This window comes from Terrapene carolina, unplaced genomic scaffold (assembly GCF_002925995.2).
Source record: "Terrapene carolina triunguis isolate 2854851 unplaced genomic scaffold, T_m_triunguis-2.0 Scaffold189, whole genome shotgun sequence".
Classification (NCBI taxonomy): domain Eukaryota; kingdom Metazoa; phylum Chordata; order Testudines; family Emydidae; genus Terrapene; species Terrapene triunguis.
Window position 1 is genome coordinate 5,950,796 of NW_020664540.1, and position 12,764 is coordinate 5,963,559.

At 41.6% G+C, this 12,764-nt stretch overlaps 1 protein-coding gene across 1 annotated transcript; it reads right to left on the reverse strand.

The window, feature by feature from the left end:
- Positions 1–314: 314 nt before the first annotated feature.
- ZBTB1 (zinc finger and BTB domain containing 1) lies at positions 315–2,810 on the reverse strand. The gene has a single exon (XM_024194400.2). The coding sequence runs from the start codon at positions 2,770–2,772 to the stop codon at positions 637–639; it is 2,136 nt and encodes a 711-aa protein (XP_024050168.1). The 5' UTR covers positions 2,773–2,810; the 3' UTR covers positions 315–636.
- Positions 2,811–12,764: the final 9,954 nt, after the last annotated feature.

Sequence of the window (12,764 nt, forward strand, 5' to 3'; positions counted from 1 at the left end):
TTGTTCATATCATTGCAGTCTTGCATGGTTTTACTTAGCCTATCCAACCTGACCAGCATTCCTGGGGATGTGAATCTCAATAAAGATGCTAAGAATCTGAATACTCGGACAGCTAGCACTGTGCTGACTGTAGAGTCACAAAGCAAAGAATTATTCCTTGGCATCAGTTTTCATTTTTTAAATTGATTTTGATATTAGGAATGATTATGCTCCTGCATATTAATGACTACACGATCTAAAATTTCACATGAAGAAACAACACCTGCAAATACTGAAGCACTCATCGGATTGACATGAAACTAAGAACTGTTTAATAGAAGTCAGTTAAGGGGTAACATTTGTGCTTTTACTCTACAGTTTAAAATAATGACTTGTATCATATCTACTTAGTAAAACAATAAAATTAAAAACAGAAATTGCTAGTAGGCAACAGTGAAAATGTAATAATTAAACACTTGATGCTTTTAAAAGATATATACTTAATGACCCTACAACAAAGACACCTATGATTAAAAGGGTCTTTAAACAAAAGACTTGTTTTCAACAATCATTCAATTTTTGTCTGCTATATTGTATGCCTTGCTTTGGTGTTCCCACTGCTGTCAACTTAATGCTTGTTTTACAGTATGTTTATGCTTATGTTCTTTTCAAATGCTTGGCATTATAGTGAGATCTCATATCTTTTCTCAAATTAAATTTTGCTCCACATACTCCACATGTATACAGATGAACATCCATGTGCTGCTCCAGTTGTTCGTTATTTGGGAATATCTGAAAACAGACCTGGCATATAGTCTCTCCAGCTGATAAATGAGATATCATATGCCGAACATGGTCATGTTTTCTGAAGTTTCCTTGATCACAAATGGAACAGACATACCTGGCCATGCCTTTGTGCATATCATTGTGGAGCCGCAGCTGACGTTCTCTTAAAAACTGCTTCCCACATGTCTGACAAACAAATTGTTTTTCCTTGGTATGAACAGTGTAATGTTCCCGTAAGTGACAGCGCTGATAAAATCCTTTCCCACAAAGATTGCAGAAATGCTTGCGTCTGTGATCTCTTTCATTCTCTTCCATAATAGCATTCTTAAACAGATCTTGCTCTAGGCAGTTTGACATATGCTCAACAACTAGAGTTTCAGTTTCAAAACGCTGACCACAATTAGGACATCGGAAAGGACAGGCAGAATGCTTATATAACTGTTTGTTTGGAAGACTGTTCATTTGGAAGTGACTGTCCCTGAAGTCCTCCAATATCTCTGCAAACATCATATCCCTTATTTCAGACTGTTCCTCGGGATTCTCTTCTAAGTCCATTTTTTCCTCAGCATTTCTTATACCATTCATTGTCAGATCCTGGGGTTCTCCACATGTCTGTGCATGATCCTGTAACTGTCTACCCTTGACCAATATTTGGCCACATTTGCCACAAGCACATATATTTTCTATGTGTTTAGATAAATAATGAGCGGATAGATCTTCCTCTGTAATTGTTAGCCCACACAGTTCACAGGGAGCATTCTCCGCATCTTCCTGCACTGGGGGGACTTTCCTGTTAAGATGCCTTGCGTTTTTTAAACACTTTCTTGCATTCTCATCTATAGACAACCGGGGTTTTAGAGTTTTTCGAGAACGTCTCTTTTCATTGATCTCTTCTGCAACATAATATCTGTAAAGTGGCTCTTCCTGTTCATCATCTAATTCATCATTGTCAGTAGATTCATTACAGTCTTTATCTGTCACTTTAATAATGTTAAAATCTTTCAGTTCATCTTCCGGGTTGTCCTCTGGTTCCATCTTGATGATAATCCTTTTCCTCTCAGTGGCTCTACTTCCTTCTTCACCTGATGTCTCAGATGCAACTATACTACTTTTTCTGCTTGTTATGTTTGACACTGGAGATGAAGAGTCATCAGCTGCTTGACTGGTATCCCCTTTATAGTTCTCTGTTTGTGCAGACAGTATTTTAGAAGTAGAGTCTTTTTCACTAAAGTCAATTTTTTCAATACCATAAAACCTGGTATTTTGGTATGAATGCCTATTAGTGCATGTTAACACATGCTCATCCAGTAACTTTTCACAGCTAAAACTAAACCCACAGCTGTCACAGGTAAAGCTTCTTCCAAAGCGGCGTGAATGGGACACACGATCTTTTGTGTTAGAGAATTTGGACATGGTGCTTTTTTTGCAAACATCGAACAGTTGTTCAGGGAAACTGCCCAGCTGCAAAGCTTCTTCATCCGGCTCTTTGTTATGGGATGTGTTTACAGTTGAACTTGGTGGCTCCGTACACCACCTGTTTACTTCACTGCCATTTCTAGTAAGTGTGTCTTCATACATTCTCACACCAAATATCATTTTACTGTTCTGTGTACTAGAAGCAGAAGATGAACACTTTAAATTAGAGGAGTCTGTATCTTGTATATCTTCTAAACATTCAGGCACATTATATAACTGTAGATAGTTCATCGCCACTTTAAATTGCTCAAAGTTGGTAGGGGCAGTCATAATTTTCCCTAAATACATAAACTGTAATATGAGATCAAAGCATTCAGCACTGATCTTCATGTTGCTGAGATTCAGCTGGGCTGTGGTGTGTTGGTGGTTCATAAAAAACATCCTAAAATAAGAGCTGCAGGCAGCTAGGACTGCTTTGTGTGCTTGAAAATAAATATCATCGATAGCAATGCAGCAGTCACAGAGAAAACCCCACTCTCTTTGGTTGTTTAGCTGCTGAAGGACATATGTGCTGTGGCTGGTACTTGCCATCTTGTATTCCAATTACAGTCCTGTGGGAAAAATAAAAATAAAAATAAAATATTAAGTTATAAGCACAGAAAGTAAGAGGGAGCTCATTTTAATACAGAGGACAATTGTTAAGAACTGCAATTTGGGTCCAACGTTTTTATATTCTTACTATTTTTATAATCTGATTGGAAAGGTCTTCCTGGAGACAAATACTTACTAAAGAAAATCCAGTAAACTGGTGCCAAGAAAAATAAAAATATCCACTATTCCATTCTCCCTCTTCTGGATTTTTCAGTACCAGTTAACTAATAAACTTTACTGCCACGCCTGTGCTGATCTCAACAATACTGCTGCTAGTAAACAAATCAGGAAGTAAACCACAAAGAAATATGGCCAAGATTTTCAAACGTGACTAAGATTTTGGGTGCCCAACTTGAGATACTTTAAAGGGGCCTGATTTTCAGAAAGTGCTGAGCATTCATCCTGTGAAAATCAGAGTCCTTTAATGTGTCTCAAGTCGGACAACTGTGACATAGGCCGGTTTGGCGATGCTGCTGCATTGTCATGGAGGAAACATAGGTTTAATTACTATTCTTTCCTTCCTAGGCTATCAGGAGGCTGGGAGCACCATGGAAACAATATGTGCAATCCTTAAAGAGGAGGAAATGTTCTACACTGCCCAAAAACATCCACTATGGCCATTTAAAGAGCAGCATTTATGGATCACTAACGTCACCTGGGCCTTGGCTGGAAGTTGGATGGCTGCAGTAGGAGGGCTTATTATTATTTATTATATATATTATCACGGCGCCCAGGGGCTCCAGTCATGGACCAAGACCCCATTGTGCTAGGCGCTGCACAAATACAGAACAAAAAAGCCCCTGTAGGAACAGAGACTCCTGATGAGTGGGTCAGGGACAAGGAAGATTTCCCTCTCCAAACTGAAAGCTGAGCAAGAAGTGAATACCCTGACATGTTACTCCGATCTGATTAGAAAAGTGACACCAATTGTAGAAGCTTCTTTTTTGTTTTTACATTACACTGAAAAGTAAAGAAGTTGTTCTGCACTAGTTAATACACTGTGACACTTTGGTGGAAACAGATTCAGTTATTTTACTTCCCAAACAGAATCTTTTACTTCATTGAAATGAAGAGGTACATTCTAAGCAACAACATTTCTAAGCATTTAGATGACTTTGGATGTTTTTGTGAACAAAACCAAAGCAAAAAGCAACAACCCCTCAAGCTCGTAAATTTAAAGAAGTAATCACAAAATACATGTCATACGCCCAGTTAGGGTGACCAGACAGCAAATGTGAAAAATCGGGGATGGGGTGGGGGGTAATAGGAGCCTATATAAGAAGAAGACCCAAAAATCGGGACTGTCCCTATAAATCGGGACATCTGGTCACCCTACGCCCAGTCGTGATGGAACAATTATAATGAGGGTGCTAAAAGCGGAAACCACGTATTTGGGTTGTTATTGTGACTTCAAGCCAGGCGATGCGGCAGCATATCTACTTCCAGCCCCTATGCATAGGACTCTAAATGAGGTGCATTTACTTTGTACATTCAGTCTCATTTGATAATATGTTGAATTACCATTTAAATCCTAAGAACAGTAACTGAAGGGTTACTAATAATTTCAGTTCAAACTACAGAGTATGTGTTTAAAATATAACTTATGGGAAGATGTGGTCATAAAATGGATACTGACATTTCAGGTGTGATAAGGCATGAGGACAGCTATGAACCGCCATCTGTACCAGAGAAGTCTGTTCAGAACAGATATACATTATCAGCTGGCCTTATTACAACTTGAAAAGTGGCAAATTCAAATTTGTAATTAAAAAAATCCCACTTATTCTTCTATTTAAAAAGACATTTTGTAAAGTTTACTAGTTGAAAAGCGCTCTGTAACAGGGTAACCCTATGGCAAAAAAAGTGGTTATGACGTATCTGGGGCCTGATGCGTGCCCATTGAAATCAGTGAAAATACTCACATTGACTTCAACAGGCATTGGAGTGAGGTAGAAAAGATGTATTCCTTTAGGTTTCTCTTTTCCTTGGGAGAAGTAGGAATAAAGGATATTGCCTCTTTTGAAAGGGGAACTCTGGGAGATAACTGTCAATAAAACCTAAAATTCTTCAGCACTTGAGCTTGGATATGCATAAGAGGACAGACTGGTAAGGCATATCTCCTGAAGCCTCTAAAGGAATTAGCCCAACAGCGGGCTGATGCTGATAACAGGTAAAATGCTCAGATACTGTAATAATAGGGGGCATACAAGTACTTAGGGAACGCTTACATTAACATTTTAGTGTTACTAATAGCACTTTACTAATTCAAATCCATTCTTAAAGCACTCTTTTTCTTCCAAGCTCGACAGTAACCTGTCATATGTATTTTATGTGTCAGTGTATTTAAAAACAGCAGTGCCTGAATATTGGACCTTCAGTGCAGAAATAATTATAGGCAAAGCTGGTGGCACCACCTATTTTAAGGTTGTCTGATATTTCCATTATAAGACCCTGTTTTCTGTTGCTTATAATTTGGCCAAACTAACTATTTGGGCTGAAATTTTCCATGCCAGGGGTCTGCCTCAAGCTGATTTTAGGGGGTGTAGTGGAATATCAGCCAAAATGGTTCCATCATTTCTGACAACGAGGCTAGGGAAAAATACATCATTGTGCCCATGTTAAAAAATTCTGCTGATCTTTTCTTTGAAAAGGTTCAGCTACCCTCTTTGGAGTTGAGACTTTAAATTTGGCAGGGAGATGGCAAAATGCACATCCCTGACACAAAGGCTATCTCATGAAAATCTACGCAAATCTGGCCAAACTATAAGCCTTGGAAAAATCACAGTTCACACAAGCTCAATATAGGATTTTTTGATTTTACCAGCTAAAATCTCCAGATTCTGTCCTCACTGAGCATGCTCGAGCGTCTCACAGATCCTAGTGCTGACCAGACCATGCATGTACTATCCCCACAGAGCAAATGAGCATGCTCTAAGGGCTCACTAACCGTATGTCTATACTGCAATTAAATACCCACAGCTGGCCTGTACCATGTGACTTGAGCTTGCGGGGCTCAGGCTAAGGGGCTGTTTAACTGCAGTTAGTCATTCGGGCTCGGGCTGGAGCCTGGGCTCTAGGACCCTGGGAGTGGGAGGGTCCCAGAGCTTGGGGTTCAAATGTCTACACCACAGTTAAGCAGCCCTGCAGAGCTGACACAGCCATGGGTTTTTAAACTGCGGTGGAGACATACCTTAAGACTCTTCCTGTAATGGCTACACCAGGCCAGGGTGAGGCTGAGCACAGGAACCAAGCTCAGGGAGCCTGTCTCTCCAGTGCTCTCAGAGACCTCCCTGCTGGCACCCAGGCAGCCTGGAGAAAGAATGTCTGATTCAAATCCAGAGGAGACAAGAGCTGAACCAGGGAAGGGAAAGGAGATTGGGACAAGGAGGATGATGAGACTGGGAGCAGAAACTGGGACTGGCTGGGCAAGGGGGCTGGGACAAGGAGCCAAGGAGGGAGAGGGGGGACTGGGAGCCAATGAGGAATATGGAGAATAGGGAAAGACAACAGAAAACCAGTAAGTGGGGGGTGGGCACCAAGATTAGACAGGGAACTGTGAGGTGGGGGGAGACTGGGACTGGAAACCATTAGGAGGATGGGGAGACAGATCTGACAAGGAGCCATGGTTCAGGGGGAGACCTGAGACTGGCTGGGCAAAGAGACTGGGGCAAGTTGTCAGGCAGGGTGGGTGCAGACTGAGACTGGATGAGGAGCCCAAGAATTGGGAGTAGGATGACACCCGGGGGTGGAGGGAGAGATAGATCAGACAAGGTGCCAGGAGGGGAGAACAAGGACTGGCTGGGCAAGGAGTTGAGGTGGAAGGGGGACTAGTTGGGCAGGGAGAAAGGAACTGAAACAGGGAAACAGCAAGGTGTGGGGAAGAGGCAGGCCGGGACAGGTTGGAGGGGACGAGGGAGAGAGTGTCAAGCTTTGGGGGGAATGGGCAGAAGAGTCTGTGCCCACCAGCACAATTCCCTTCAGAGCCTGAAGTGGAGCCCAAGTTTCCTGCTGTCAACAGATATCTGAAAGCCATGGGCAAAGTGTGTCATCCCCCTGTGGTGCTGATCCACGTATAGGATTACAACCTACTACTGCTATCAGTAACTCAGTTAGCTCAAGTGGCAGAGGACTGTGCAGTAGAAAGGTTCCAACCCTGCTGATGACCCATATGCCACATGATGGAATTTGTTATTTTCAGTTTGCTTTTTTAAAAACCTATGAAATTACACATGCCAAAAAACAAAACAACCCCTAGGTTAAAAGAACATTAAAGTTGTATAGTCAAGCACTCAAAATTTAGGAAAGCCCAGAATTAAGATTGCCTGTGCAACCTTAGTTCAGCCCTCTTGTCTATGTGCATTGTGATACAGTCTTTAATTATATAATCGCAAACTATTTTTTCCATGGGACCCTGCCTCATTCAGTAGTCAAGATGTGGAACTGCTCTGGGAATCAAAGAGGGTTGTATACTGAAAGGAGATATACCTATCTCATAGAGCTGGAAGGGACTTTGAAAGGTCATTGAGTCCAGTCCCCTGCCTTCACAGCAGGACCAAGTACTGGTCCCTGACAGATTTTTGGCCCAGATCCCTAAGTGGGCCCCTCAAGGATTGAACTCACAACCCTGGATTTAGCAAGCCAATGCTCAAACCACTGAGCTATCCCTCCTTGCTTCATTAGTTGGAAAGTGCGTGTTGTAAATTAAATGAGGCAGGGAATTGCAGGAAGAAAAAGGACAGTCCCATGGTTAAGGGAGTTGAATGCTGCCTGGGAAACTGAATTCTATCTCTGCCTCTGCCATAGAGTTCCTATGCGATGCTAAGCAAGTCACATCACAGGTGGTCACTAATTGTGCTATCCTCCTTTTCTGGGTGCCCAACATAATATCCAGGGGAAGTGCAGAGCCCTCACAGCTGCCACTGAACTCAGTGGGAGATGTGCTTTGAACATGTAAATGCTGTATAATGCTAAGTGCTCTGAAAAATTAGGCCCTAGTCTTTACAAACTGGATTCTCAAAATTAGTGAATATTTTAAACTCAATCTTTGTGCCTCAGCACCCCTCACCTTACTGGGGTGTTGTGAAGATTAATTAATGTTTATGAAGCACTCATATGTGCCACAGAAAAAACGTGAGGGAAATTAGTAATTCTGTCTTCAGTGCGGGGTTTGAATGATGTACAGGAAATAAGGCTTAGGCCCACACATTGGAAACAAGGAGAAAACAAACATTGAATAATGGTTCATTGAGTGAGCACTGTCCATCCTGTGCACTGAATGAGGCAGGGGTAAGTGAGCACTGTCCATCCTGTGCACTGAATGAGGCAGGGGTACGTGGAAAAAATAGTATGTGATCATATGTTTAAAGTCTGTATCTTAATGCACATGCACAAGGAGGAATGAATTAAGATTCACAGGCAACCTCAATTCTGGCATTTCCTAACCTTTGAGTGCTTGACATTGCGCCTTAATAATGTTCTTGTAACTTAGTTTTTTGTGTGTAATAAGTAATTAAACTGCACTGTCTGAGTTATTGTTAGGGTTACCAACCCTCCAGGATTGTCCTGGAGTCTCCAGGAACTAAATTCTTTAATTAAAGATTCTGTCATGTGATGAAACCTCCAGGAATACATCCAACCAATATGGGCAACCATAGTTATTGTAGATTACAAAATCACTTGGACAGAGAATGTCATCGTCTCTGTTTGCAGTGTCAGGCACATTGTCTTCAAGAAATAATTTTCTATTTAATATTCAGTGAAAAGACACATTAAAAAGCTATTCTTTGGACTTGTGCCAGCATGGGGACAAAGCGCCACCACTGCCACAAGTTCCTATAGCATTTTCAAGTTGAAGATAAAGTGAATATATAAATATATATAAAGACATTTCTAGAGTAATTTCTGATCAGGTAATTTCACTGTAATTTTAAATTTACAATCATCACAGTACTCTCATTTTACCTTTCTGCTTTTTACTTTGACACTGCCAGACACTATTCAATTCCCATTTTTCTCCCATTAGAATTTTCCCTTTTATTTTGAATTGATATTTACAGATATGATGTTATGTCAGTATCTACGGTTAATGTGGCATATATAAAAACAAAACAAGCTCTAGAGCTATATCAAATATCTGCATGCTTTGGTCAAAAGCCTTCTAACTGAAAAGAGTAAGTACCCAGTATAACTGCATGCTTTGCTATGGCATAGATTTAAAAAAGTTTTTAAACTAAAGATATAAAAAGTTCCTAAAACTTTTTTTATTTTAAAATGTAGAGACCTTGGCAAAGTTCCTGTTGAAATTTGTATCTGTTTTCTAAAAAAAAAAGTACCACAGACTTTACGATTTAGGAGCATTTGGGCCCCTAAAATTAGTAGGTGGTTTTCAGAACCCAGCATTTTCACTGCTGAGCAGACAAAAATGGAAATCTCACAGACTTAGCTGCTGGCAGCTTTTCTGTGGAAACCAAGATCAGATGAGACAAAATGAAATAAATGAAAACTCTGAATTTAGTACTAATGGAAAGTGATATACCGAAAACCCAGAAGAATCAAGTTTCCTATGTATCCACAAAATAGATCGATATACCATGGGCCGTGATAGTGCAAATTTTCCCACACCACTCCGCCACCATATCTCAACCCTGACCTCAGGGATAACTTCTACAGAGAGAATATTTTAGACCAGGGGTTCTCAAACTGGGGGTAGGGACCCCTCAGGGGGTTGCGAGGTTATTACATGGAGGGTCGTGAGCCAGGCTCCACCCCAAACCCTGCTTTGCATCCAGCATTTATAATGGTGTTAAATATATAAAAATGTTTTTTTTTTTATTTATAAGGGGGGGTCAAGCTCAGAGGCTTCCTGTGTGAAAGGGGTCACCAGTACAAAAGTTTGAGAACCACTGTTTTAGACGCTATGCCCCTTGAGGGTGAAATTCACTTTGGTGTGGAAGGCCAGTGCATTAGAGACATATGGGAAATCTACCTATGTGTGGGTAAACAGGCGCAAGAGCTGAGCAAGTGGTCACCACAGCCCCTTGCATGCTGTAGAGGGGCCACATGGTAGAAAAAACAAATAGAGGATGTGAAGTACCCTCTAGACCAGTGGTTCCCAAAGTGGGAAGCATTTTTCACAGAAAGTTTTGAATTTTTTTCACATTTTTCAAAATTCCCCAAGAAAAATTTACAAAAAACTGAAATGGAAAAATGGTCCATTTTCAAAAACTGTTTTCATGAAACATTTTCTGATTTTTGAAAACCAAAAATGAATTTATTTTTATTCGAAACCATTTTTTTTTTAAACAAAAGCCAAAAAAACATTTTACAGAAACATTTTTGGTTTCTGGTTTTTCTATGTTCGTTAAAAAAAGTTTCAATTAAAAATATTTTTCAGAGGTTCATAGATTCCGGGCCCGGCAGTTGGGGGCATCCATCACACTGAGGAAATTTAAACTTAAATCCCTGAAAATATTCATTTTTAGGAGGGGGTTCACGAGATTTCACAATTTAGTGAAAGGGGTTCGCGGGCTGTTAAAGTTTGGGAACCACTGCTCTAGACATTGACACGATAAGCTCAATTACTTGGGCTATTCGTGAGGATGGTGAATGTCACCCTCAGCCACGGCCTGCCAACAGGAGTACTAGTTGTGATGTTGTTTTCTGTGATGTGGACACCTGTTCATTAAGAGCTGTACTAAGACTATCAATTCATTGAAAATAGGCTATGAACAGCCTTTAGATCACAACTGATTTCAACTGCTATCTAGACTGGATCTGAACCAGTGAAAGAGATAAAAGATTCTAAAAATCACCAAACTGCCAAGCATTTAAGCCTTCAATCCCACATCAGTATTAAGATCTCTTCTGATGATACAGCATCCCTTTCCACATATAAGGGAAATAGCAGCTGAAATCTGACAAGAACTGAAATCTGACTCTCCGTTGATGGCTGAGAGCATCAAAGATACAGACATGTTATATATTCACAATATGAGCACAGTGCATTAAAGACATTAACGAGTTAAGGACATAAGGTTTGATCTAAAGCCCTGAAATCTTGCCATTGACTTCAAAAGGCTTTGGATCAGGTCCATAGAGAGTAAAAGCATAATGGAGAGCTGACACAGTGGTAAACTGACTTCTCAGCCGCAATGGATTTTTGTGGAAATTCCTAGTTACCGTTACTTAACTGATATAATTTACTCTATCCTTGCACAAATATGTTCTGTATTAGGCAATGTATTAACAACCATAAATTTATATATATATAAAGGAAAACAAACTAGCAGGAAAAAACCCTGACACCAAATTTAGCACAAAATATTTTTTAAAATAAGCCTTTATATTCAGAGTTCTTCTAGTACCCTGACTTATGACCTCAAGCTGCATGTACAGTAAACTACTTCAGTGGATTCTCCATCTTCTAATGTCTTCAAATCAAGCCTAGCTGCCTTTCTGGAAGTTATGCTTCAGTCAAACACAAATGATTAGACTTAACACAGGGATAGATGGGTAAAATGTAATGGCCTCTGATATACAGAAGGACAGACTAGAACAGGGGTTCTCAAACTTCATTGCACTGCAATCCCCTTCTGACAACAAAAAATACTATACTACCCCAGGAGGGGGGACTGAAATCTGAGCCCACCTGAGCCCCGCTGTCCTGGGTCAGGAGGCCAAAGCCCAAGGGCTTCAGCCTAGGGTGACCAGATGTCCAGATTTTATAGAGACAGTCTCGATTTTTGGGTCTTTTTCTTATATAGGCTCCTATTACACCCTCCACCCCCTGTCCCAATTTTTCACATTTGCTGTGTGGTCACCCTACTTCAGCCCCAAGCAGGGGGCCTGTAACCTGAGCCCTGCCGCCCAGGGCTGAAGCCCTTGGACTTGGGCCTGGGCCCCAGGTGGCAGGGCTCGGGCTTCAGCCCCGGGCCCCAGAAAGTCTAAGGCAGCCCTGGCAACTCCATTAAAATTGGGTCGTGACCCACTTTGGGGTCCCGACCCACAGTTTGATAACTGCTGGAAAGTGATATACCGAAAACCCAGAAGAATCAAGTTTCCTATGTATCCACAACCTCAACAGCTAAGAAAGAAAGAGTCCTGGGATTCTTCTTGGGGTGCAGTTCAGGAGTCCTGTTCTGGGTAGGGCTGCTAACTTTATGATTACAGAAAACCAAACACTGTTGCTCTGCCCCCGCTCACTCCATCCCCCTTCCTTCTGTCGCTCACTCTCCCCCACCCTTGTTCACTCGCTCATTTTCACCGGGCTGGGGCAGGGGGTTGGGGTGTGGAAGGGTGAGAGCTCGGCTGGGGGTGCAGACTCTAGTATGGGACTGGGGATGAGGGGTCTGGGAGCGAGTTTGGGTGCAGGAGGGGGCTCAGGGCTGGGGCAGGCGGTTGAGGTGCGGGAGGGCATGTGGGCCCCGGGAGGGAGTCTGGGTAAGGGGGGGGGGGGCTCTGGGCTGTGGCAGCATCTGATTTCTCTCTTAATGAGGACATCAACCACTAGCTTAAAAGGACTGTAACCACTGTCTGCTTTTTAGAATACTGAATCTATTTTATAGGAAACCTACAACTACTCAATTGGAAAAAACTGGACGATACAGCCAGCTGATGCATCTTGTGCTTTGTCCATCTCTGGACGTATCCTTTAGCGACAGCCAGCATTTGTCCATTTCTCTGGATAATGCTGCATGTGCAGCATTAACTTCCATGACCATGGAACTGTGGCTAGGTTGGGCTTCCATCACCAACAGCAAAGGTAGCAGACAAGGGACTGTAAACCAATAGGTTTCAGAGTAGCAGCCGTATTAGTCTGTATCCGCAAAAAGAACAGGAGTACTTGTGGCACCTTAGAGACTAACAAATTTATTAGAGCATAATAAATTTGTTAGTCTCTAAGGTGCCACAAGTACTCCTGTTCTTTTTGTAAA